A 26,993-nucleotide genomic window follows, 5' to 3' on the forward strand; every position below is an offset into this window, starting at 1 on the left:
GGATGTCTTCAATATTTCCTAATGTTGCGTATTCAAGGTGATTGGAAAGAGTCATAATTTTTATAACGAGTAATAGAACATACATTATTGTGACTTAAACTCAAAAAATTATCTGATTCGATCAGTAGGCACCAACATGTTGCATCAAGCACAAAGACATATCCTTTTTAGCTTGATCTGTCGCTCGTATGCATGGACGTTTCTAAAAATAGGCACAGAGGGAAAGAAAATGTCAGTTTGTTGGGTAAAATCTGCATGCTCAACAACTTTAGACGAACTTTGAGTATTGAAACGCCTTCAACGAAGATCAGTTTGCTTAAAATATTTCTTATATTTAGTTGTGTGTTTCTAATGTTTACATATATATTTTGAGCAAAGTCCACAAAAACTCAATTGACCAATCAATTTTCCCTTTTGCAACTCCGCGTTCTCGCTCTTTCTACGAAACGTGTAGGGATGCCGGATAACACCTCACTTGAATAACCCTCGTTTCGTCAACGTGTGTACTACTCTGATGGCAAACCCCATAGATGTGTCAAATGACAATGTGATTGGAATTTCTTGGTAATGCACAAGGGTGGAGTAGGTCAATATTTTGGGGAAATGTAGTCGACACCGAGTGGGTTTATGCTGATGATACAAAGTTGAAGAAAGAACTTTACTAATCTATTATTAATAAAGGGGGTGCTAGGTTACGAACTTCTTAGACAGGGCATAACGGTGACACCCATTGTATTATAGAATGTAATACAGTTAGGTTAGACGCTAAGCCTATTGATGGTTAGTTTTAGTGTTAAATTAGTTCTAGTTAGAAATTGATTAAGTTGATTAAACAAAATTACACAAACTCTAAAATTTTCTTACCTTAATTCCGCTTCAATTGAAACTTGTGTAAAAAAGTTTTCAGTTTTTTGTCTGATTGTTTCCTTTTTGATGCCGTACAAAAAACAAATCATCAAAATTCTATTCAAACTGGACAAAGTAAAAATAAGATACTGTAATTAGTCTTCAAGAAAAGAATACCAAGAAAAGAGCCAAATTTATGTGCTTGGTTGGGTAAGTTTTGACAGCTTTAACAGAATTTAGGGGGTTTGCATTAACAGTGGTACCTTTTTTGTTTGTAAAGCTGAACCTGCACTTGTAAAGGTATGCTACTTTGAGTTTTACTCAGACACCTTGTTGAGTTTCCTTTGACAGTAAAAAATGCTCTCATATATCTCAAATTTGCTTATAAGGCTCTGACAGACATAAAAACTTTAAAGGGGAATGACTTTCTGACACCTTTTTTGTTCGTCAACAATTTGCGAAACACAATTATTCCGCTTTTCATGGAAAAATAGTTCCACATAGCGACGAAATTTAGTGAAGAAGAGTCTGTTTTGCATACTTTGCAAGTGGCTGTAGCCAATGAGCAGTCGTATATTTACTTAATTCAGTTAAAAGAAGAAAAACAATAGGCCAATTAATTGTATTGCTTAGGAACTTTTTATTGTTTGTTGTTAATTAACTACTCTATTGTGATGGTTATGATACTTTGAAAATTGTATATATTAAAACAATAGCTATTCAATAATTAATTTTGGTTTCTATTGTCTAAGATTGATCAGATAAAAAAAGTTATTGCATGAAGAAAAATTTTCGGATGGGCTACGACTTACAGATAATAAAAGCTTTTATTTGAATACCCAAAGCTCAATTATATGGCATCGGAAGAATGAGCCAGTAGGATCCTAGTTGTAACAGACAAGATGGTTCATAGAAGTAGTCTACTGAGGGCAAATGTATAACCAACGGCGATTTTTATTCATCGAAGACTTGTAATCTTCCTACACTTGTAAATTTTGTGAGACTATGTAGTTTTAGCGCCAAATATAATTACAACCTATTTATTCCGAAAGAACTGTGGATCTAAATCCCCAACGTTTTACTAGCCAAGAAAAACGAACGTTGACATTTTCAATAGAAATTAACACTATTAATTATTTCTTATCTACACAACTGCGCAGCTTGCAATTTCACACCGAGCGAATATATGTAAACAGAAGAGTAACCCACGAGGTCGTTTGAATAGATAGCACAGAAAGTTATGAAAAGGTTGCCCCTTTGTACCTTTTTTCCGTAACAACTTAGTACATACGGCATTTCATTGTAGAGAACCTAATCTATTCCATCGACTCAAACCTCGATCTAGAACTTGCAGAAACAATAAAGTTTGATGTTCCGCATTGTACGACTTTAAAAAATCAAGCCAGTAAGATTGTTCAGTATTGTAATGCATTATAAACAAAAGGATTGAGTTATTGTATATAAGAAAGTTGTCTGTACAAGGGAATTGTTATTCTTTATATACAGGTATATGTATACTCCCTTTGACTAAAAATACTTTGAATTACACAAACACAAATGTCAAAAACCAAATTACTATTACACAAAGGTAAACCTATTTGTACAAAAAAATACAATATGGTTATTAGTATATTCCACTTTGTATTCTAAATATCCATCGCAAACGTCTCCAAAGCCGGAAGAATAGATGTAACAGATAAAGCACACATGTATATATATATCCAACAATGTCCTCGCTTGTCTTCTTGTCAAAAATCTTTTTTACCACTTCATTGTTACAACATTGTCTGCTTTTTCTTCTTTCCCAATCTTACTTTTGCAACTGATACAAATTATTCAAGGAGTGGAAGAAAAAAAAGATAGCCAATATAGTACAATATGGTGTCCCTTAATAAATCAATTTACTCCATACTTTCATTATGTCTAGCATCAGTCTATGCCGCTAAAGATGGTTATACAATTTATCATGCTGATGATTTCCCCGTTCAAGCATGTACTGGTGTCATTGGTAAAACAGCTACATTTTTCGGTGAAGACGTGACGAATGGATTTTGTGATGTCAAGAATCAACCAGCTTTGGGTACTATGGCTGAATGTATTGAGTACATGATGAATTACAAGAACAAAAACTCACGTAAATTGTTCCTTAAGAGTTGTAAAAAGAGTAACTTAACTGAAGATCAATATTTTGCTGCTTTCCAAAATGCCACTGATTTTGGATTTGTCAATACTACTGCTGAAGAGGGGTTCAACAAGTCGACATTGTATTACAAACCAGTATTGTTGACGCAAAAGAAAGTTGATAGAGCTTATGATGCAGTTGCTACTAGATGGTACAACTACAACTATGCCCAATGGTTTGGTATTGCTTTGATGTGTTACTGGTTTGGTGTTTTGTTTATTGCTGGTGCCATTAACTTGTGTTATTTCCTCTTCCCATCATTTATCAAATCATTCAAGGGTAAATTGCTGAATGCATTCCGTAAATATTTCACGTTGCCAGCATTGTTTAACAGGACTCATGTTCATCATAAGGTTATATTCAAATACTTGGTTGTTATGTTTCCTACCAGATTGGAATCGATTATTGTTTTTGGATGGTTTGCTATGGCATTGATTATGTGTTGTACCAACTACGTTCATGTTGTTCCTAACTATATCTGGCCCGATAGATCAAATGAATTGGGAAGAAAAGTTGCTGATAGAACTGGACAAATTGTTATGTGGTTAATGCCACCATTGGTTTTGTTTGCAGGTAGAAACAATTTTATGCAATGGATTAGTGGCTGGCCATATGCTAGATTTGTCTATATTCACAAATGGATTTCAAGAATTGTGTTTTTCATGTCTATTGCCCATGCTGTTGGTATGACTTATAATGGTAAAAAATTGGGTAAATATGAAACCAGATTTGAAGAACCTTATGTTCGTTGGGGAACTGTTTCTATTGCTGCCATGGGTATTATGTGTTTCCAATCATTGATGTATTTCAGAAGAAATAACTATGAATTATTTGTCTTGGTACATGTCTTGTTGGCAGTTTTTGCCATTGCTGGTTTATGGATTCATGCAAGACCACAACATTTCCATTATTTCATGATTGCTACTGTTTCGGTTTGGGTGTTTGATCATGTTGTTCGTCTTGCGAGGTTGGCTTCATTTGGGTTACGTACTGCTCAAGTGCAATTGATTGCTAATGAAACAGTTAAAGTTACCGTATCTAGACCTGCTTGGTGGATTCCATTCCCTGGTTGCCATGCTTTCATTCATTTTATGAGACCAACTTGTTTCTGGCAATCACATCCATTTACTATCGTTGATTCAGTTGTTGAGACAAGAACCATCACTTTCTACTTGAAGGTCAAAGGAGGTATGACTCACGGATTATATCAATACTTAGCCAAACAACCAAGCCAAACTGCTTCAATTAAAGTTTCAGTTGAAGGACCATATGGTAACCCAGTTGCTATCAATAGATTCGAATCAAGTGTTTTCATTGCTGGGGGTAATGGTATCCCGGGTCTTTACTACGAAGCTACTTCAATTGCCAAGAGATTTGGTGAAGCAAGATCAATTAAATTTTATTGGGTCATTCGTCATTACCGTACATTGGAATGGTTTTATCAAGAATTACAAAAATTGAAGGATTTACCATCAATAACTCCAATTGTCTACGTAACACAACCACACATTGGATTAACTGAACCAATTTCCGCCACTTTAACCGATGATGAATTGGAACAAGAAGAAGAACAAGAAAAGAAATCAGATTCGTATGAAAAAGAAGACTATATCGTCAAACTTAGAAAAAAATTAAATCATGTTGAATTTAGAGAATATAGACCAGATTTCTATCAAATTGTTGGTGAAGAAATTAAAGAAACTGTTACTCCTTTGGCTATTGCTTCTTGTGCTCATGGATCTATGGTTGATGATATTAGGAAATCCGTTGCTGATCATTTGAATGATTCGAAATATAGAATTGAATTGTTTGAACAAATTCAAGGTTGGTAAAGAGAACCAAAAAGACGCTCGCGTTTATCGTTTTGTAATTATTGATAATACTGTGGTTTAGTTATTTATAGAGTTTTGTCTTTTAATGGCATATTAATACTTAAAGCAAAATTGTAGATGCATAGTCAAATCGGTTGTAAAATTTATGAGCCAATTTTACAATCGAGCTAAGGCGGTTTGACGCCGAAAAAAAAAGAGAAATTCATCCAGGTAGTGTGTCAACAATGGACATTAGAATGATTTCACGGGCCGTAAAAGGGTAGCCTTTTCCATTGTGATGGGCTAGTACGGAACAAAATGAATGTAAGTAGAATCTTCTATTGCACAAAAAGTGAACAATTGGTGTCAAGCATCAAAAGGATTAGCAATGATTTATGAAGTGTATCACGGTATGTACTGGATTTACTGGTGCTACAAACGGTTGGGGATACATGGCTCCGTTTTAGTTGTTGCGAAATGCCCCCCCCCAATCATCTCTTCCCTCTACAAAGAGTTTTTGTTACAACCTCTAAGTCATCGAAAATCATTTCATTCCCTTTTATCAACTTGTGTACTTTAATACGCGTCTTTAACAAAAAGGTAAACAATAACTGATTAGGTAATCAACGATTTGGGCGTTTAAACAAAATGGAATTACACGCTCAATAAAATTTTTTAATGATTTTTAACCAATTTCGGAATCTCATTGGAGAAACGGTATTCTTTGATTTATAACATTCATTTGATCTGTTAGTTTCTTTTTACCATCATCTGCTGCTTGGGAAATCTGATTCATGGAAAAGAGGTGGTACAATCCAACTTTATAACCAAAAAGCCAACAGGAAACCAGCGAATCTTATACGGTTGAACTAAACAAAAAATTATTTACGAGATCTTTTAAAAGTCTTGTCATTTTCCATTTGCATTTATATCTAAATTTTACGGGAAAGAATCTAAGGCCAACTTTATCAGCGGTCCATTATAACAAACTACAGTCATTCGTTTCAAACACTACAATCATATAATTTGCATATACACGTTAGTCCAATAGCGTACTCGTCCAATTATGTATTCAACTGCTACCCCAACAACTTTTTTGTACGAACGAGCCTCCAAAACGTCCGATGATGATAGCGAAACAAGTTCGGATTATTGTAAAAAGCACTCCAATTCATCCGAATGTGAAAAACCAGTGAGTAATGACAGTCTTACAATTGCATTATCAATTGTTTTGCCTGTTATTGCCATTCTTTGTGTTTTGGGTTATTTCCTTTATAGAAATTATCGTAAAGATAAAAAGGAAGATTTGGAACGTGATCCTGATTTTTATGAAACTGGTGAAGCTACCGCATTACCTGATTATCCTGAAATGAAACATGAAGATCCGTTCCATAATAGAAATTCAATCAGATATCCCATGGAACAGATTAATAGAGAGAGCAATTATGACGGTAACGGTAGAAGATTCACCCAACATATGGCAAGAAAATCTCAAGATCCATATCTAGATAGTTTTGTTTTACCTTATCAACATCAAACAGGTTCGAAACTTTCCTTGGATGATTATGCTAGAAATTTGGGTGATCTGCAAGGGTATCATACCCCAAATCCACAGACTAGAGCAAATTCAGTTCATATTGATACTGCTTTGAAAATGAATTCAAATACTCATTCAAGAAAGCCAAGTTCTCAAATCAGTCCTCTGAAAAAAGTTGATGGTAAGCAATACACTAATATTCCAAATGAGTCAAATCCAGTATTACATGAAGCATCCCATGAAGTTTCAAGTATTATGGATGAATCTGGTGGATCGGCTTCCGATGATAGTGGTGTTGTATCTCCACAAGAAGATGGGTTTGGTATAACTTATGAAAATGAATCTGAAATGGCTGTCAACAACACCATTCCACAAATTGTGGTTGAAGATGATGCCCATAATGATGATACTGAACAAAATGACTCCACGGATTTGTCACCTTTCAATGATAACAATCACCCACATGAAACACAAGAAACTACTTTAGATACAATTCCTATGCAAAATTTGAAAAAGGATGTACATGAAGAAGCTTCAAATGGTGATGATGAATCTTCTTCGTCAGTTGAATCCAATAGTAATCCTATTCACAAGAAATCAGTCAAAATCAATAAGTCTCCAAGAATTTCAGCTTTTAACTTACTAAAGAATGACAGTGATGCTGAGGAAGATGAAGATGATGAGAATGATGAATTAGAAAAACTAACTCCCAAACAGCAAGAGGAAATCAAACGTATGAAGTCAGTATACAAGGTTTATTTTGATAAAGATGGAGAAGCAATCAAGAGGGGTTCAGAACAAGAAGGCGAGGAAGCTGAAGCTGAAGATGTTGAACCTATCCAAGGGGAACAGATCAATGATGATTTGAGAGTTGATGCTGATTATGCAAAGAGGTATAGCAACACATCCTCAGTTTATATGGATCCAGAAGAAGCATTCCAATATCAACAGCAACAACAACAAATGTATTACAACCATTTCAATCAGCAATATCAACAACAATATGGAGCTCCAGTGGATCCACAATTGTATCAACAATATCAGCAACAACAATTTTACTACTATCAAAGACAACAACAACTTCGGCAACAACAGCAAAGGCCACTTCGCCCTTTGCCTCCATTACAACAATTGCGTAATCCATCTGATCTTCGCAAATCTACCATCCAAACATTCACTGATTTTAGACCTCGTGTCAAGAATCAAACGGTCATGTCACCGCCAGAGGGAAAACAACCATTTGTGCCTATTGAAAATGACAATGTTTGGACATCACCTATAAACTCACCAAGTATACAATCTCAAGCATCATTTCCTAGCCAGCAGCACCATCGTAATCAAGGTGATTACTTCCCCAACCAACAACAGCATCCGATATATCAAAACAACGGAAAATCAAACTCCAACGCAACTATTCCTTCAGCTACTCAAGTTTCTCGATCCTCGGTAGTGATGTTGAATCCAGTTACTGAAATTACTAAACTGCGTAAATTTAAACCCGCTGGTTCCTTACCTAGTAATAATCAACTACATGCTCAATTTGGTCATAGTGATTTGAATGGACCCGAAAATGATTTGTTACCAAGTAATAGAAAGAGTGATGTTAGAAGAATGATGAATAGTAATTTCTAAGATGTCTATGGGTATATACGATATTAGATATTTTTGTAATTAGAACGATTAATATAAGACGCAAGTTGAGCTTTTGTTTAGTATTTTATATGATAAGAATGTTGATTAATTAGTGGAGTGTAGATTGTTTGTTGGAATTTGGTACTGATTTGCACCCAATTTGTGAATTTCGGCTAAATTATTTCGGAATTGAGATACTGGACTTTAAACAAAGTATGCAATTGCACCCCCAAAAGTTGAAATAAGGGCCAGAAGGTATCTCAGCCCTTACCCCATAGTAAAATCTGCATAGAGTTTGTTTCAACACGTATTGTAAACTTCTATTACTCTCAATGTTGTATAGTGCTCAAACAGATTTTCATTGGTTAACCAACCAAAATGCACGAGAAAAAAAATTAAAAATTGTTTCTCAACCAGATTGGTGAAAAAAAATTCCAGCAACGACAACGAAAAGCCGATAATAGCCATTAGTAAGGTATACCGAAAGGCGCAATTAACGATTTCAAGTATTCAGATAGTTCAATCTTAACATACGCTTATAGTTGAGTGTCAAAGACAATTTCCATTCATAGATAATCACAATACTACACATAAGCTTTCACAATGTCAAGCACAACTGCATCAACTTCATCCACGGCATCCACACCAGCCACACCAGCTTCACAAATCATACCAACTTCTTCACAAAATTTGCTTAATGACAAATGGGACGTTGTATTATCTAATGCATTAATCAAGACCGGATTAGGTTTCGGTGGTGGTGTATTAGCATCAATATTATTTTTCAAAAGAAGACAATTTCCAGTATGGTTGGGAATTGGATTTGGTTTGGGAAGAGGATATTCTGAAGGTGATGCTATATTTAGATCGAACCATGGTTTAAGAACTGTAAAGGCTTAAAGAGATGTGGGGAATAGGAGAGATAAAGGATAAAGAGTAATCCAAAGAATTTGGATAAAGAGATTGCGCAATTGCCCTTAATGCATATGTTTATATATTTAGGTTGTTGTATAATCTCAAAAGTGATCAAAAAGAATGAAATGAATACTTTAGACTACGACGATGTTTGTAAAAAGTGGAATTATTGGGGTTACACAATTCCGTCTCTATTTGATTGCAAAAATTATATCTCGTAAGAAACCAATCTCACAATTTCAACCAGAGCCCCCACCACAACTAAACACTGTCCAATACATAAGGCAGGCTATCTAGAAAATAATCAGCGATTACATAGACTTGTATGAAGTACTCAAAGTTAAGTCGACTGCCATTATCAAGGAGATACGACGATCTTATCATGAACCAACGTTAATTCATCATCCTGATAAGCAATTTGATACCAGGAATTTGCAAGAAGCACTCCCCCGCATCTAGATTTGATTTAATTCAGAAAATTTATGTGATTCTCACTTATCCATCACTTCGAAAACATCACGACCACCTTATTGCGCCAGAAATCTAAAATTAGTGAATTATGCTTAATTGAGTGACTTGGTCAAAAAAAATCCAGGATAGGTTACTAAACAAGGAACAGAAACAGAAATAAGAAAAGAAACAAATCCGGAGACAGAAACAGGAACAGAAACAGAGACGAAAACCAGTTAATGTCGAATTATTACGTGAAGAAGGAATCAAAAAATGCCGTTTATTTGAAGAGAAGAAGTTTGCAGAAACAACAAGTGCCAATACAAGTATTTATGATCTACCTTTGTCTGAACCGCTCAACTTTGAAACGAGCCCACAGTTTACAGCTCGTTTGAAATACAAACACAGACACGAGGTGAATATCGATGAGAGCGTGCTTGCAAAAATAATGAGTATATTTGGTGAAGTGAAGCGAGTTGAGTTGCTAGATACGGACGACCGCTATGCTCAGGCAAGAATTCACTTTGATGATATAAACGCACTAAATGCGGCAACTGAATACGATTACTCAACGGCACAGAAATGGGACGGTACAGATGTCCGAAAATTGGCAAGTTTGCTACGATCATGTAAGAAGGATTTTGGACCCGAGGTTGGAGAGTGGACAAATAATCCAGTAGTTAACGCTGTACTCGATAAATATGTCCAATCCATATCTGACAAAAAGAAGGTTGCAGTTTGAATGCCCTGTTTTGCCTTTTCGAAGATTAGTTCACTATACGATCACGCTTTAAACGAATTGAAACTGAAACACATCTCAATTCGTGGATCGATATTTTTGATCTACATTAAAGTATCTCTGGTTTTTGTCTATTAAACTCTAATCATCTCTCCACTTGACAAATACTTCATCTGTCCTGAACCTTTGTGTACAAACAGTATCCATGAGGTCATTAGTTTGTCCCATTCTATATTGCAATAATCCCGCATGTGCAATCATAATACCATTATCTATGCAAAATCGTTCATCAGTGGCAAATATTTGTCCATTTTTGCGATCTTCAATCATCAACTTCATCATTTCTTGTAATCGTTCATTTGACCCCACACCCCCAACAATTAGTACTTGATTGCTATCGACATGGGCCAATGCACGTTCGGTTATCTCCACCAACATACTAAATAAGATCTCTTGTAATGAAAAACATAAATCTTCGGCAGTGATTGGTTCACCAGTATCTTCATCAATGAGATTTTTGCTTTGCTTTTGATTGAACAAGTCTTTAGCGACTCCATCTATGTAAGCTAATATCCCAGACATGGATAGATCCATTCCTTTGACAGTATACGGCAAGTTTACCAAATGCTTACCTCTCTTTGCCATTTGTTCAATATTGTACCCAGGTGCTGGTTCATTAGGGATTTTCAAAGTTCTTGCAAATCGATCAAGACAGTTACCAATGGCAATATCCAAAGTTTCACCAAATATTCTATATCGTTGTTTCGAATAAGCAATAACCTGTGTATTTCCACCACTCACATATAACACAACTGGATTATTTGCTCCTGTGATTTCACGTCCCATCTCAATATGTCCTACACAATGATTAACTCCAACTAATGGTAAATCCCATAATTGTGCCAATGTTCTTGCTGCCATCACGACACTTTGTAATGGTGCCCCCATTCCAGGACCTTGAGTAAAACAAATGACATCAATATCTGATCCTCTGATTTTAGCAGTGGCTAGAGCTCTTTTAATAACTCGCACCACCCAATTACGATGATGTCTTGCTGTATCTCGTGGTAGAAACCCTTCTCCTGGTGGTGTTATATAAGTGTCTCTGATATTAGATAATACTTCAGCTCGATTCAGAACAGATAATTGTCCCTTTGGGTGTTTAATAATTCCAACACCTAGCTTATTTGCAGATCCTTCAAGACCTAATGCTACGTAGTGATCTTTACCGGGTTTGAGATATTGATCTAGATCGACTGTCATGGGTGGGGTGTCTGTGTGTGTTGGTATTTAGTGAGATAAGATTGAGCTGCTCTCTGCGATTTCTGAAAAAGTTCGTGATCTCTTCTGATGAAGTCTAAAGTAGGATATTTGTGCGGCTTGCAACACGAAATATAAACAAACCACACAACTAACTCAACACCCCCAAATTCATTTGCTGCTAGAATAATAATGTCTCTTTTGAATGAACTAGATAGAATAGACAAGGCTACACAGTCGATTGAGTCTTATGAGTTTGAAATACCAGGGATGTTTACCAACTCCATGGTAAACCATCCACCTATACAAACATTATTACGCGATCCTACACCCGATGAACGACGATTATATAAAGTCACCAACACATCATTAAATCAAACAAATCTGGATGATCCTAAGGTGGAAAGAGTCGATGGTAAGTCAATGTATCACGAATACGATTTTGACGATCCGTCATTTATCATGATGAATGAATCGGAAAATGTTGATTATGAACAACCAATAGTTAGGCTACCTATATTATATCGACCTGATCCATTTCCTGCCAAAATAGATGTCAAATTCAGAGAGAGCGATGACTTGTATGAGTCAATAGTAAATTTCGTGGCTGTGGTTGACAAATACCCCAATTTGATCGAAGATTACGATGCAATTAGGAGTAAAGTGGAGCAATTGAGACAAGAATTTGTTGGTGTTAATGATGAGATTGACAGTATGGAGGCGGAGTTGGCTGATACGAAACAAGCCTTGTGGAAGGAATTTAAAGTCCCCACTGATCATGTTGTAAGCAGTGGTGAATTGATTGACCTTGATGCCGAAATACAGAAAGAAGAGAACAGAATTAGACAGTTGCAAGCTACTTTAGACAAGAGAGTGTAGACAAGTTGCGGTAAATGTCCAAATTTATGGCCCCTGGCTTAATTCAATGCATACATTTACACTGTTACCCCCAATATAATAATACATTAACAACTATTTACTATATAGATCATTAGCGTAGAATAATTATCTTAAACTGAGGTAAGAATGTCTGAGTCACCAGCATCCAAGATTGACAAAGTACCAACTCTGAATAATTTACCACAAACGGTACCCAATTCATTGTTACCACCTTGGAAGTAGTAAACTGGAGTCTTTGACAACATAGCGTAATATTCCAATTCGGATTTTCTCAAAACTGGAGTGTTAGCAGCAATGATGACTAACTTGGCTTTACCAGTTCTCAAAGATTTGACAACTGACTTGTAACCCAAGGTATATTTACCTGATTTCATGGACAAAGCCAATTTAGCATTGATGTTTTCTTGGTTTTTAGCTGATTTTGGTGCCTGTAAGTTATTAAGTTAGTACTATACCCATATGAATTTCTTCCAACATCGACTTGACATACAATTCAATGCAATGCCCTAAATAAGGCTGAAGCTAGTTACACTTCAAAGTCATTATGTTGTTTTGCTTTAGCTTGAAAGTATACTGACCATCTCTGTGTTTTAATTATCTGTTTCTATCAATAGGTTACACTCCGGTCTTGATGTAGTGAGAGAAGAACCAAACTAGTAATAGGTTTGTGCAGATGAAAATTTATTTTTGTACAGAGACACACAAGGGAAAAAGAAAAACAAAGAATTGCACGTGCTATATTTCAATTTAGGTCTTAACCCTATAACTGAATAATTTTTTTCTCTCTCTCCGTTTGTTACTCTACTCACACACACATAGCGAAAAAAACATAGAAGGTTTGAAAATTACAATCAGTAATAGATTCACCTTCCTTTGATCAATTAACCACGCAATAGGTATGTGAAGAGATCACTACGTACGGAGATGCAATATTCAGGACCAAATAGGACGTGGAACATATAAAAAGAAGAGTCGTCAAGTACAGATAGGAATAGCCACAGGAGATTTGTCGTGAAATAATCCAGAAAGCAATGGTGGTTATCAATTACACAGACCAAATTTTGGCACCACGTTGAAGTAACAATATGAACTCATCCACATAACCAAAGCACTCTCATTATTGAACTTAAATGTTCAACCAAATTGAATATTGACTCCATCCTTCGACATAATACTAACAATCTTTGCTTTTAGAAAAATGAAGATCGAAGTTGATTCCTTTTCAGGTTCTAAGATTTACCCAGGTAGAGGTACCTTGTTTGTCAGAGGTGACTCTAAAATCTTCAGATTCCAATCATCAAAATCTGCCTCCCTTTTCCACCAAAGAAAGAACCCAAGAAGAATTTCATGGACTGTTTTGTACAGAAGACACCACAAAAAGGGTATTTCTGAAGAAACTTCTAAAAAGAGAACCAGAAAGACCGTTAAACACCAAAGAGCTATCGTTGGTGCTTCATTGGAATTGATTAAAGAAAGAAGAAGCCAAAAGCCATCCGAAAGAAAAGCTGCCAGAGACTCTAAATTGGCTAAGGACAAGGAAGCCAAGAAAGCTGCTAAGGCTGCCAGAAAAGCTGAAAAGGCTAAAGCTGCTGCCGCTGGTGCTCCAGTTGTCTCTAAGCAAAGTGCTAAAGGTTCATTCCAAAAAGTCAAAGCCACTTCTCGTTAAGTGAACTCAGCTTTTAGAATGTTTAACCAGTGTGTACAAATATAAGGAGATTTCGAAACGTGGTGAAGAGTAAAATTAATACTGTGTGTATTTTAAGAAATATATACAATTAGTGAAGTAATGAATGTCTCTATCGTAGTTTATATTCGCCAAATGTGAACTTGCCCTCTTGTTCGGCACAACTTAGCACTACTCTCGTTGAATCATTGACCCTGGTGCCAAAATAAAACGTCTCTGTGGTATGTCCGTAAAGTAGTTGTATTCTTCCATTCGATCTTCTCAATACAACAATGAAACCACAGTAAATACCGGGTGTTTTTTTAAGAATCAACTTCTCCAATCGTGCGCCATACTCCGCTTCATCCATATCACTTATATTTTTAACAATTGACTGAGCTAAGGAATTTTTGATAATTTGCTCTCCGTTTCCAGAACACATACAACTAATTTGCAAATCTTCAATTTGCTCATGATAAATAGCTGCTCCAATGATCCCAGCACATCCAATTCTACCGGGCAATTTGAAAAAATGGCCGCCTGATGTAGTGGCTAGTGTAGTTTGATTCAAGAACGTGTCAATCACAATTGATCCAATTGTGTCATTGATATGAGCCTCACCATGGTATTGAAATACCTGATCTTTGTACATATCGTAGATTTTGTTCGATTTGGGAGACACTAAATGGTCATGTACAGGAATATCCATATACCTCCTCAAGTTACTACAATGCAAACTCAATGGCTTTGACAAGCTTTCCTCTCCAACATATCGTTTATCGATCTTATTGAAAATTCGAAACATCTCCTTTGTTGGTGAATCAACTTGCAAGCCTAATAAAGCCCCACATTCACCATCACTTTTGATGTAACTAGCATCGATCTCCACTTCTCCTAATATATTCAAACTTGATCCATATCCAGTATTTGTCATTGATGAATGTTCCAAAATGCTATTGATTTCGACAATGTCACCTTTCTTCAAAGCCTTTCTCATCAATCTCACATACTCGTTGTTCTGCTTTTCATTATGTTTCCCAGCGCCTATGTGAAGTATGACAACTTGATCCAATTTGTTTTCCATTCATATAATGATGTTGCATAATGGAAGAGGAAACAGAAAGATGGACACTAAACTTCGCTACCATGCCCCTTCTTTAATTAACACTTAAATTGGGTCCATGAGGACATAATAAGCCAGACATATTTACATATTATTAACCATCAACTTTAAGATTGAAATCAAAAAATTGAATTGATTATAAAACTATAACATGATTACAAAAGCCAATTAATAATAACTGTTGCCAATACAGCAACTAGAATAGACAATGTTGATCCAACCGAAGAACTACTATTTTCGTAAGTAGTAATATATGGAGCCGATGTTGAACTTGTTTCTGGAATTTTTGTTGAGCTAGCCATTTCCACATTGGTTGTAATGGCATAAGTGTCAAAATGTTTTTCTGAAGCGTCCATGATTTGATCAGGATCAGGATCAGCCTGTAATGTATTGGCACTTGAAAAGTCGGCGACTTTACTTGATGAGGAGCTTGAGTTGAGAGTGAAGGAAACGGCTTCAGTAGTTGTAGCTTCTGTAGCATTAGTGGATGTAGTAGCCTTGGTAAAGGTAGTAGCCTTGGTAAAGGTAGTAGCATTAGTAGATGATGCAGCTTTAGTGGTTGCAACAACTCCATTATTTTCAGCAACAACGAATACCACAGATGATTCACTTTTAACGTTACCATCTTTTGAGCCAGCAGCAGAAACCACAGCCCCAGTAATATTTGAGGATTCAACTATCTCAGTGATGGTAGTTTCCAATAACAATGTTTTGGTTTTATTCAAGAAATTGAACTCTGCAATTGGCTCAACAATTTCAGTCCCAACACTGGTAGGGGTGGTTGTTTTGACGAGGTCGTTATCAGTTTGAGAATTAGATTCATACTGGGAGATAGTAGCTTGAACAGCTCCCAGATCCACGGAATTACCAATCGACGAAGGTAAGGACAAGTCAGTGGAGGTTGAAGTTGGCTGTTGGTTTGATGTACTATTAACAGCGTTGTAAGGAGCAAAGAATGGCTGTGGTATTGTAGCAGGCAAATCCAATGATGCTACAACTGAAGTAGATGGGGCTGGTGAAGATGCAACTGACGCACCCTCAACAGATGATGGTGTTTTAACTGGTAGGGATTCAATTGCCAATGATAATTCAATGGATGAAATGGACTCATCTGTTTCTAATGAATCAACTTCCGATGGTTTAAATGAAATGGATGTAACTGCTACTGGTTCTGGGTACAACATAATCAAAGATGGTGATGATAACGAGGTTGGATACAAGGTTGAAACAGCGGAAACAATCTCATTAGCAGTGTTATTCAAAGCGGTAGTGGAAACAGTGGTTGGGTGGTACACTAATGATTGGTTGAATGTTGATTGATTTGAAGCGGCAGAAAATTCAGTAACTTCGGTCTCAGTGACCAACGAAATTGATGAAGTCGATGGGAATGAAGATGATATTGTGTTATACAGCGAGACACTTTCAACAGTTGAAGCGATACCACTAGTAGAGCTGTCCAATGCAGAAATACCTGCAAGTGCGGTTTCCGTAGACACACTAATTGTCAAGCTTTCAAAAATTTCGTTACTTCCTATTCCGAAGGACCCAGCAGGTAGTTTAAGCGTGTCTAGTTCAGTAGTTGCAGTGGCAGTAGTATTCAGGCTTAAAGAAACATTGACGTAGATTGCACTTGATTCAAACGAAGATTCTGCTGTGGCAATAATTGGAGTTTCAGTAACTGTAGACTCAATAAAGGTGATCTTGCTAGAAGTAGTAGGAAATTGGTTATGTCAATTGGACTTCACGATCATCTTATATATTTCACCAACTTCATCAATTGAAATCATATTCGGTTGCAAAATGATATGGTATATTTTGTGAAAAGCAAAAATGACTTTGAGTATCACATAAATATTATCGCGGTAACTAATGAGTTTTGATTTCTTTTCTTTTTAACAAACAAGATTATATTCCCCGGATCAATTTGTTACTACGAGGCGAACACCCATATACATTTTAATATAATTTTTGTTACTATCATCTTACACTGAATTGATAAAAATTATTTTGTTAGATTTCTTTAAATAAAGCCAAAGAAAACCAAGCTTTTTTCCTATATAATGCTGTATTATATATCGGGGTAAAGTCGATTGTTGGTAGATAAAAAAGTGCAAAATATATATTTTACTATCAGATATATTTTTATGCTACATAACTACAACCACATATACATACCCGAGGGGTAGTGGACTTGACCACCTATACAGCTCTACAAAAAACCTTCCTTTATAATTTTCTTTCTATTTTGCAACCTACTTTATAGTCAATCAAATATCGACACAAAGTGAATCATCTTGCATACTCGCTAACTGATTCAAAAATGATTCCCTAACACAAAACAAATCTACACTCCTATTACCATGAATTTTACAATAGGGACAGAGTTAAATGAGACAGAACTGTTGTTGGTGGTGGCTTTCATAATATACTACATCCCATCACCCCCCAACATCGGTCTACTATGACGATAATACCTTCAGAGGTTGATACACTAAAACTAAACGATACATAGATACGTTTCTACAGTATACTTTTCTTCATCCTTCCATGTCTATAAAGAAAAAAGGCCATACATCCTACAATACATCATTCCCCACTCCACTGTCTCTCCCCCATTCACGCTTTCTCCTTCCTTTGCTCAATCATATCATCCAATAATTCGTCCAGTGTATGTTGTAAAATCCCCACCGCAACTGAATTTGATCGATAATAATTAGGTCGATTTTGTTTATACTTCATTACTGATGATTCAACAATTTGTTGAGGATTATTACCTAAATGTTTTGAATTGGGAAAATTTGAATATACTGGTGCTTTGTTATAATGATTATTGAATTGATGATGGAATATATTTTCTCGAAGGATGGTTTTAGGTGTTGAAGGTGGTTGTTTTTGTTGTGATGCAGCAATCTGGGCAAAAAAACGGGCTTTTTTGTCCTTGTCTGTGGTCAATTGTGGTCGTTGCTGCTGTTGTTGTTGTTGTTGAGTTTGCGGCCCTTGAGTTTGAGCCGATGGCTGAGACGAAGATATTGTCGAAGGATTAAGATGCTTATTTGATGAGCTGTTGGTGCTGTTTTCGTGTGATGAAGGTGGACCTTGTTTAAATTGTACAGATTGTACAGTTGATCTAGAAGCATTATCTGGAGTAGTAGAATCAATCAAATCCATCGGCACATCTTCAAAATCATGCGAATCACTATTGAATATGACTGCATCAGTTGTAACAGCAGCATCACCACGTGATACCATATAAGGTAGCCTGGAATCGTGAGATTTAGAACGTTGACCAATTGATAAGAACGGTGGTCTTCTAGATGGTGTTACCTTCGAATGGAAAGCAAGCGTCAAATTTTCTTCATCTGAATCTTCTTCGTCCTCTTCGTCTTCCTCTTCATCATTTTCATCCTCTTCGGCAGCAGAATCCTTATCGGAACTTCCACTTGAAGAAGAATACGATGAGTAAGATTCACTACTGGATTGTCTTGTCAAATTAATCACCGGTTTAGCACTAGGCGCAACACCATCATCATCACTTAATCTCTTCAGTGATCGCTTTTGTTTCCCCACATTCATCAGATCTTCCAAATTGAACGATTCAAATTTATTATTCAATACAGCGGTTGGGTTATTATTCTTAAATAAATTTGAATCAGAAAAACTTGATCTTTTCCTCAATGATGTAATTGGGCGTTGTTTATTTGGATCAGTTATGGTAATTGGCTTGTACTTCAAATGTAATACTTCATCATTGATACTATCTAAGGATGCAAAGCTTCCAGTCAATGGCAATGACATGAACGATGATCCGATAGGATCACCATCAATCAGGTTATCCCCACCAGTTTTATCAATAAACTTGTACAATTGCAGTTCACGTGTGGCGCCTTGAGTAGGATCAATGTCTGACATATCATCCAGCTTCAAACCATTATTGCGGAAAAACTCAAAATTAGGCTTAACTGCAGGTACAGGGATCGGAGTCACAAGTGCAGAAGTAACGTCCTTTGATGGTAAATGTTGTGCTTGTTGGGACGATGATGGTTGGTTTGTATAAACCAGTTGCCCAAGTGGTGAATGATTGCCATGCACATCATGTGAAACAGAATTCTTGTTTGATGAACTAACATGATTTGAAAACAAACTTGATCGTCTTCGTTTATCATCTTGTTCTTGTATTCCTTTGAAAGTATCCACAATAGATTGGTTCTTCAAGTACAAATTACCACCAACATTTCGTTTCGTTTCAATTTGCGGTGCTTCAACAATTGGAATAGCAGCAGCACTACCTCTTCTACTTGATGCACCACTATGTGATTCAATAATATCATGGATAAAACTTTTACGAGCAAAGCTTCCTCTTCTACTTGGAGTTCCGCTTTGTGAATCCAATCGTTCATGAAGCAAGCTTTTACCGCCCTCTTTATGACCAGCTCCAGAAATAGCAATAGGTGTTTGTGTAGAAACCGGTGAACTTGAGTTGCTAGAAACTTGTTGGGATAAATGTGAAGGGACGTGTGGGTTGTGGGTAAATGAGTCAGTCCGTGATCGTGTTTTGGTTGTTCGTGAACCATCGCCATTCAATTGCAATGGAGATGAAACAACCACTGGTTGTTCGGAGAGAATAACTGAATGATTGTTATGCTGCATTGAGTTGAGTTTATAGGATGAATTAAAAGTCGAGTACCCACTTGAAGATTCATCACTGGATTCACTTCTGGAGTGTTCCATTTGTAGCGCTTGGAACTTGCTCTTCAATTCAGAATCTTTGATACCTCCCGCTTTAATTGCTTTGACTAGGCTTCGTTTGATTCTTGTTCCACAACCAATTATGGCATTTTCAATCTCATCGTTAGTCACGATATCCTGATCACTTAAATTAAAATCTAAGGGACTGTTTGCTGTTGACGAGTTTAAATTGAACAATTCATGCAAAGATTCAAGATTGTTGTCTAAATCCATCAAGGTAAACGGATGCTCTTTAATCTCTTGTATTGTTATACGTTCCGAACTCTTCTTTTTCAATAGCTTAGAAAGCAAATCTTTAGCCAACTCAAACTCTTCCTCGGTTACCCAACCGGGAGAGTTGAATGATTTTATGTCAGGAGGGAATTGTAATGGTTGGTTGACAATCACATTGAAAAGTTCAAATTCTGAATCAGCATTGAAAGGAACTTTACCAAATAACAAGCAGTATAATGTAACTCCTAGTGCCCATATATCAATTTTATAATCAATTTTGGGGGATTTTGGGTTGGACTGAAAATCGGTAGCTTTATCTTCACTGTTATCGTTATTACCAGTTCCGTCATTCTCATCATCACCATCTAGTTGACATAATTCAGGAGCAAAAAATGCAGGTGTACCAGCTGTCTTAGCTAGATCCAATTCATTAACCAAAACACCCAAATCTTCTTCAATCAAAGAGGAAGCAATTGAAACACCAAAATCACTAATCTTAACGATATTATCCGATGATACTAACAAGTTTGCTGGTTTAATATCACGATGCACAATCCCTTGCATATGAAGGTATTCCAATCCTAATAAAACGTCTCTAAAAATCTTTCTCGATTGTCTAAAAGTCAAATTTGGACTGAATTCATTTGAGAGTAGATCTTCTTCAGTGGAAAAGCGATGATGCGGTTGCCGCGGATCTCCACCATTCCTTCCACAACACGGTATTTCCAGATCACTGCCGTCATTATCCAGCTGAATCTTAGTATTCGGACGTAAATCTTGTTGTAGCCTTTTCCATTTGATTTCGCCTTTTTCCATATATTCCAATACTAAATAAATTTTGAATGAACTTGTATCATCCAAAACCTCCTTCAACGAGACAATGTGCTTGTGTCGACATTTTTTCATAATGGCAATTTCTCTCTTTATTTTCAATTCATGTTCACTGATACTACTCGTTTTGCCATTGTTGCTATTTCGTATTCTCAACGATGGTCTTTCCTTTTTCAATTTTCGATTAACAATCTTGATGGCAACTAGTTCATTATTAATTAAATCCTTGGCCAACTTGACTTTTCCATGTTCACCTCTCCCGATTTCTCTTAATATTTCGTAGGTATTCAATACTTTCCTTCTAGTGATGGGGTCATATTCTAATAATACACGATTAGTTTCCTTAACAGGTGAATTATACCCCGATGGCGTCGACGGTCTAGAACTAGTACTCAAATTAAGTTGTGAATGCAGTGGAGAGACAAGTTGTGCATGCGGTGGTAGCAGTGGTGATTGAGGTGATCGAAGTCGAAAGATTGGGTGATTAATGTTGTTGTTGTTAGTGTGCTCTAATTTGGCATGCAAATTTTTTATCGCCTCATTATCGTGAGTGGTGGTTGATGATAACTGGCGCGGAGAAATAGGATCCTTGTCGGTGTATCGAAACGAGTTGCCTTGATAGCTGACGTAGTTTGGTTGGCCATTCTTTTGTGGCAATTGATCAAAAGACAATCGTTTCGGAGTGGACAAAGGTGAGCATTGCTGCGATATCTGTTCAGCTTGATCATAATAAATTAGATTATTTCGAGGTGTGTGCTTTCCGGAAACTTCCAGTGATTTGAGACCAAATGTAGGTGATTGTGCTTGGAGGTTTAATTGCGGTTGAACATTCACATCGCTAGTAACTACAGTGTGATTGGAAGATGTGGGTGCAGTTTCGGTTTCTGTAGCTGTAGCTGTAGCTGTTGCTGTTAAAGGAGGATCCAACTTTGACATCTGATTGTTTGAAGGGAATGTAACGGTATTTGTAGTTGTGACAGTTTTTGCTTGATCAAGTTGGGGTTGCTTTTCCAAGTGAGAAACAGGCTGACTTTTTGAATGTAGGTCAGATGGAACAAATTTGTTGTCGATCGTGTTTCTAATTGGATGAGACTGTTGAAGATGTGGTTGAAGCAGATGGGGATGAGGATGAGGATGCAAATGCAGTGGGTGTGGGCCAGCTGATGGTGGTGGTGGGGGTGGGGGTGTTCTATTTGTTATTAACGTTGGTGAAGAAGATGAATGTGACATAAAAGCCAGGGAAAGGTAAAGGTAGTGTCAAATTATCTCAATCAATTTAGGAGGTACAACAGTAGTGATAGTATTAGTAATAATAGATGTTATAAAAGTATACAGATGGGTTGACTTGTAAATCAGCCGTGGCCTGTAATTTTTGTTTATGTTCGATTGATTATGGACTACGATTTGTATGATGAAAAAAAAAACATTTTAAGAATCTCAAGATCAATTTTAGTTTTAGTTTTTCTCGGTAGACAGACTAACAGACGTACGATAGCTGGAGCAATGTTAAAACAGTGGGTAAACAACAACAAACAACAAGATACAAAACTTGAATTTAACAAAAGGGATTAAGCACTAAAACGGGTCAGTAACTCTCTACTTACTACATATACACTAATGAAGATCACATTACTAAGTACAATGGGGATTGGAATAGTAAATTTGTATAAAGTAGTGTGCTTGTGAACAAAAAAAATGAATGATCCTTTCCTACTTCACACTTATGTTACGCAAAATTACGTAATAGGGATAGAGATAAATGTATGTTATGTGTTATCCCCTAAATCTTATTGCTTTGCTATATCAGCGTAGGCTGGACTTATGTCTAGTGGGTGGGGAAATACTGAATTATTATTTAGTAGGATGTATTGATTTGCGCTTATATATATATATATATATATATATATAGATACACGTATGGTGTAATACAAACTATATAATATATTATTTTTACCCCGTACTTTTCTAAGAATAGCAAAGAGAAGTAAATAGTCGTGTGCATATGTACAAATACCAACTTATTCACTTTCGTAATTTAATGTATTTGTGTAACATAATAGTACTAAAGGATCTCTATAGTATTAAAGTTTACACTATCTCTTCCCCTCTCCCCACTTTCTTACCAAAATACGTTTTTTCAATTTTCAGTTAACCAACAAAAACTAAAGAAACCCTAATAGCTTTCAATAGCCCCAAAACAAACACCACTTGGCCTGAAAGTCTTATTTTACTTTTTCCCCTTTTCCTTTTTCCTTTTGATTTCATGTTTCATGTTTCATGGTATTGGACTTTCGATACTACACGAAGCTCTTGAACTCCGGAGTAGCAGTCATTGGAGCAGGTTCTTACACCCTAAGATTATTATGAATCCATTTACTATACGAGCCATTGCTTGATTCTAGTATTATTTTTTAGGCAATCAACTCCAACTATGGGTGTTACTCCAGCTCTACCATCATGCTCATTTCCTTCCTTTCTACTCTCAGCTCCATTCGGAATGCATGTTGATGTTGTGGTATACTTTAAAATTGTCTCTTCTTTTAAGTAAATCGGCTGTCTATTTTTTTTTTGCAACACTTTCCCACCGAAAAGTATCTTCTTTACTCTACAATCGTGGTTTACTTCTCCCGTCAATAATGGAGCTGCATCCGCCGGTATATATAAACTTAAAAGGTAGACTTGATGATATTATTGTTAATCAACTGCAACAACTTGTCAATGGAGGACAATTTGTGGCAGATTTAAGTAATTTACAACCAGAAGATGGAGACTATACCGTCACCAAACAAGATGAAGCAACAGTCAAGTTGTATTCACAATTGAGACAGTTCTACGATGAAGGAAACTTCAACGAGATTATGTTTTTACTTCCCCAGATATCTCGATTGAATATTATTCCCCCAATTTTCCATTTGATTATTGGTTGTACTATGGTTCATTTCGGAAGGTTATCGAGTGCTTTTAGAGAAATTGGTGTTGCTATATGTTTAGCACCTAATGAAGTTGATAGAAAAGAGTTTATTAAAGTGTTAGCTTTTACTTATGCTGATCTAAATGATAAAGATTCTGCTATGGGTTGTCTTGGGGAAATATTGGATATTTCAAGAGGTAGTTTATTAGGTACTAAACAATTTGATCAAATGAAGTTTGACATATGCCAATTGGAGAAAGACATTTTGATCAAATTGGAACAAGCAAAAACGAACAAGTAAGTTGAATAAGCCACACCTGTTTCTATTTCTTACTAACACCATCCAGACAACCAGTTGCAGGGAAAACTAAATCATTTGATGATCAAGTATTGGATTTAATCGCATTAAATAAAATATCTCCCAAGGATTCTTTTACCGGTAAGTGCCAAATAATCATTAGTAAAATTAACCAAGCCGATGCTTTGTTACAACAATGGGATAAAGAAAGAAAACCCTTGTTGAAACAGAATCCCCTTAAACTATTGATTGAAGCTATTTTAGTATTGGGGCAGAGTATCGCGTATTATGGAATGTTGAAATTAGAGCCCATTATGAATCAATACTTTGAATTTATCGAAAATCATGCAAAAACTAATAAGCCACCAAAAACTAGAGCCGTTTCAGCTTTTTTCTTGGGCGGATTGACACCTCTTTCCGTGAATGGAGGAAACGGGAATGCCAATGTCTCGGCAACATCAGCTAGCTCTTTAAATAGTACCTACTCCACCGCTCAACAAATGAAAATAATCAAAGGATTCATTGCAATGTTACGTCATAATTACAGAGAAGCTTCTGATCTTTTTAATGAAGCAGAAGACGAAAACTTAGATTACTATAGTCATGTTTTGATCCTCAAATATATTTGTCAATCAAATGATCAACAATTGCATCGAAGGGAGTTAGAGATACTTGGTGATAAAATTATGCAGACTCCATTTGTTTCTTCTTTTAAATTTCACACGTTGGCTAAAATCTATGAACGTTTGTACGTTTTGGAGCAAATGAATTTGTCAAGACATAGAAGAAGAAGTATAATGAGGAATTCAACCCACCCTAATTATCATGATATACTGATGAAGTTTTACTTGTCAGCTGCTGCATATGCCCAAGATGATGATTTGTACATCACTCAATACTATGATAATATTCTCAACTTCTTGATTGGGGCAAGTGAAAAACGAGGGGATAATGATGATAGCCATGATAAGGTGCGTATCCTAACCTTGTCATTCTTTTACCAAGTTCGTAATTACTTTTGCTTAAGATCAGACTATAATTATCTTTATATTCCTAATTTAGTCGGTGACTGGCAAGTAATTAAAGCCAATAGTAAATTGAAGCTCCAAATTGAACGGTTTTTAGATCCTGATATCGTTGAAACTTCGTTGATGACGGGGCCCTCTCCAGCAAGTGCTCATAATCATAAGAGATCTATCAAGCTGTTTGATATGATTGGATTTTGGGAAAAAGAATACGTCAAATTTAAAGGGGAGATACCGGATACAATCAAGCAGTACTTACAAAAGAAGTGATTTTGCGGTGTGTGTAAGCTATATAGTTTTTGCTAATATAAATTGTAAGGAATGATATTGCAAACAATTGCGCACAAAATCGGAACAAAGTGATTTGTCATAGATGTGTAAAAGGAAAATAGTTCTTCAAAAGATATTGCATGAAACGTATAGAGTGAAGCAACTCCTTCCCTGAAAATCTTACTCCCAACGCCATCTTTGGCATAGCTTTATATGATAAAGCCTACAAACTTCAAGTCTCGCGAAAAGCAATATTCCACAACACAAACAATGTTGGGAACACAAGAACCTTAGAATATATGTTTGAGTAAACAAAGGTAAAGTCACTGTTAGTCTTTGATATGGTTGTAATAGCAGTGATAGCTAGTTGTGTCTCTCCTCTTTAGTAACACTTACTAAAATTTGAAGCACTTGAAGTATTCAATTCAGCTTCTGCAACCCACGCTACCAATTAAGTCTATGGTGCTCATTGGAGTGTGCACAAAATCATTTACAGGGAATTATCACGGATTGATCGAAAAGCCACATTCAAAATGGCACACACAACTACAAACCAGAATTCCTACTCCCTGCAATAGGATTTCAAAACTACATTGGACATGTTTCCAAATGGAGTACCTCAAAACATTGTTTCATTTGCAGGTGTCACTAAGCTTATCCCGCTGCTCTCATGCCCTTCCTTTTTGTAAAAGAGTTAGAATTTGAAAGAAGCAAATAATCGGCCAAGGGTATAAAATTCAGGTTATATCCAAAACGATAATGCAGCAAAACTCACCATCTAGAAGATTGTTTTCCTTTGCACGATTTTAATTTAAGAAAACCAGCCATTTTGTACCAGTTTTATGAGACGAATGAAAAAATTGCGATAGATTTTATGACACTGGAGAAATTTCAAGTATTTGACAATTACTGCATTGCGAGAAAAGGCATTGGCCTCGAATCGGAATTGTCTTTTACATCAAAGATGTGGCAGGCGTGTTGGGTTTTCAAAAGTTTTTTTCACATTTGAAACTGAGTAGTGTAACTAAATTACAATTAACTATGGACCTTCGGAGATGAAAAACATCTATTATTGATTTGACTCAAATGTTTGCAACCATAGGTAGCTTGGGGAATCAAATTACCGGACCCTCTATACTGAACCCAGATTGCCTACAACGCAAAAGCGGAATAGATTTGGATATGTTTAAGAACACTAAAATTTTGAAAATTGGGGATTGTCGAGTAATTTGGTTATTCTCAGAGCGGTTGTTTCTAACACGTGTGTGGTCCTCCAAATTGTAAGGATCATTTTTTAGATGTACTAAATTGAAGGAACTTTATTACGAACCTCTAGACTGAGTGCAGATGGTTAAAGTTTGTAATGCCAATTATCTTGAAGTACTAATGGTAGGTTTAGCTAGACTATGGCATGGGTTTCCACATTCATCCCTCTTTTTCGTCTTGATAGATACTAATCGTGGAGATGCTTTCTAATATTTCTGGGGAACATTCCAAGATTTGTAAGAGTACTAAGATCGTCTAAGGACTCGAAGCTGAGCTTGCTGTTTAATCATGATTAATGACGAGTTTATTATAAAACGTAGGTAATTTAGTTGGATTAAAGAACTTGATTCATTTTGAACTGCAAGAGGGTGTATT

At 36.2% G+C, this 26,993-nt stretch overlaps 11 protein-coding genes across 11 annotated transcripts; 6 read left to right on the plus strand and 5 right to left on the minus strand. All coding sequences in view use genetic code 12, as the record gives it.

Annotated features, from left to right (window-relative positions):
- Nucleotides 1–2,724: 2,724 nt before the first annotated feature.
- On the plus strand, nucleotides 2,725–4,860 carry CORT_0E01790 (Fre10 ferric reductase; the record flags this gene model as incomplete). Its single annotated transcript, XM_003869850.1, has 1 exon — nucleotides 2,725–4,860. One exon carries the CDS (start codon nucleotides 2,725–2,727, stop codon nucleotides 4,858–4,860), a length of 2,136 nt encoding a protein of 711 aa, XP_003869899.1.
- A 1,045-nt stretch (nucleotides 4,861–5,905) lies between these two features.
- Nucleotides 5,906–8,008, plus strand: CORT_0E01800 (hypothetical protein; the record flags this gene model as incomplete). Its single annotated transcript, XM_003869851.1, has 1 exon — nucleotides 5,906–8,008. One exon carries the CDS (start codon nucleotides 5,906–5,908, stop codon nucleotides 8,006–8,008), a length of 2,103 nt encoding a protein of 700 aa, XP_003869900.1.
- Nucleotides 8,009–8,611: 603 nt separating this feature from the next.
- On the plus strand, nucleotides 8,612–8,908 carry CORT_0E01810 (Ycl057c-a protein; the record flags this gene model as incomplete). Its single annotated transcript, XM_003869852.1, has 1 exon — nucleotides 8,612–8,908. The coding sequence occupies one exon, from the start codon at nucleotides 8,612–8,614 to the stop codon at nucleotides 8,906–8,908; it is 297 nt and encodes a 98-aa protein (XP_003869901.1).
- A 1,345-nt stretch (nucleotides 8,909–10,253) lies between these two features.
- Nucleotides 10,254–11,375, minus strand: CORT_0E01820 (Kae1 protein; the record flags this gene model as incomplete). Its single annotated transcript, XM_003869853.1, has 1 exon — nucleotides 10,254–11,375. The coding sequence occupies one exon, from the start codon at nucleotides 11,373–11,375 to the stop codon at nucleotides 10,254–10,256; it is 1,122 nt and encodes a 373-aa protein (XP_003869902.1).
- Nucleotides 11,376–11,564: 189 nt separating this feature from the next.
- Nucleotides 11,565–12,251, plus strand: CORT_0E01830 (Spc34 subunit of the Dam1 (DASH) complex; the record flags this gene model as incomplete). Its single annotated transcript, XM_003869854.1, has 1 exon — nucleotides 11,565–12,251. The coding sequence occupies one exon, from the start codon at nucleotides 11,565–11,567 to the stop codon at nucleotides 12,249–12,251; it is 687 nt and encodes a 228-aa protein (XP_003869903.1).
- Nucleotides 12,252–12,382: 131 nt separating this feature from the next.
- Nucleotides 12,383–12,853, minus strand: CORT_0E01840 (Rpl30 protein; the record flags this gene model as incomplete). The annotated part of the gene is made up of 2 exons (XM_003869855.1): nucleotides 12,383–12,700; nucleotides 12,851–12,853. 2 exons carry the CDS (start codon nucleotides 12,851–12,853, stop codon nucleotides 12,383–12,385), a joined length of 321 nt encoding a protein of 106 aa, XP_003869904.1.
- Nucleotides 12,854–13,470: 617 nt separating this feature from the next.
- CORT_0E01850 (Rpl24a predicted ribosomal protein) lies at nucleotides 13,471–13,938 on the plus strand (the record flags this gene model as incomplete). Its single annotated transcript, XM_003869856.1, has 1 exon — nucleotides 13,471–13,938. One exon carries the CDS (start codon nucleotides 13,471–13,473, stop codon nucleotides 13,936–13,938), a length of 468 nt encoding a protein of 155 aa, XP_003869905.1.
- A 130-nt stretch (nucleotides 13,939–14,068) lies between these two features.
- CORT_0E01860 (Fgr10 asparaginase) lies at nucleotides 14,069–15,019 on the minus strand (the record flags this gene model as incomplete). The annotated part of the gene is made up of 1 exon (XM_003869857.1): nucleotides 14,069–15,019. One exon carries the CDS (start codon nucleotides 15,017–15,019, stop codon nucleotides 14,069–14,071), a length of 951 nt encoding a protein of 316 aa, XP_003869906.1.
- A 194-nt stretch (nucleotides 15,020–15,213) lies between these two features.
- Nucleotides 15,214–16,242, minus strand: CORT_0E01870 (Fgr10 asparaginase; the record flags this gene model as incomplete). Its single annotated transcript, XM_003869858.1, has 1 exon — nucleotides 15,214–16,242. The coding sequence occupies one exon, from the start codon at nucleotides 16,240–16,242 to the stop codon at nucleotides 15,214–15,216; it is 1,029 nt and encodes a 342-aa protein (XP_003869907.1).
- Nucleotides 16,243–17,674: 1,432 nt separating this feature from the next.
- CORT_0E01880 (hypothetical protein) lies at nucleotides 17,675–22,078 on the minus strand (the record flags this gene model as incomplete). Its single annotated transcript, XM_003869859.1, has 1 exon — nucleotides 17,675–22,078. One exon carries the CDS (start codon nucleotides 22,076–22,078, stop codon nucleotides 17,675–17,677), a length of 4,404 nt encoding a protein of 1,467 aa, XP_003869908.1.
- Nucleotides 22,079–23,484: 1,406 nt separating this feature from the next.
- On the plus strand, nucleotides 23,485–25,352 carry CORT_0E01890 (hypothetical protein; the record flags this gene model as incomplete). Its single annotated transcript, XM_003869860.1, has 2 exons — nucleotides 23,485–24,056; nucleotides 24,107–25,352. 2 exons carry the CDS (start codon nucleotides 23,485–23,487, stop codon nucleotides 25,350–25,352), a joined length of 1,818 nt encoding a protein of 605 aa, XP_003869909.1.
- Nucleotides 25,353–26,993: the final 1,641 nt, after the last annotated feature.

This window comes from Candida orthopsilosis, assembly GCF_000315875.1.
Source record: "Candida orthopsilosis Co 90-125, chromosome 5 draft sequence".
Lineage (NCBI taxonomy): Eukaryota > Fungi > Ascomycota > Pichiomycetes > Serinales > Debaryomycetaceae > Lodderomyces > Lodderomyces orthopsilosis.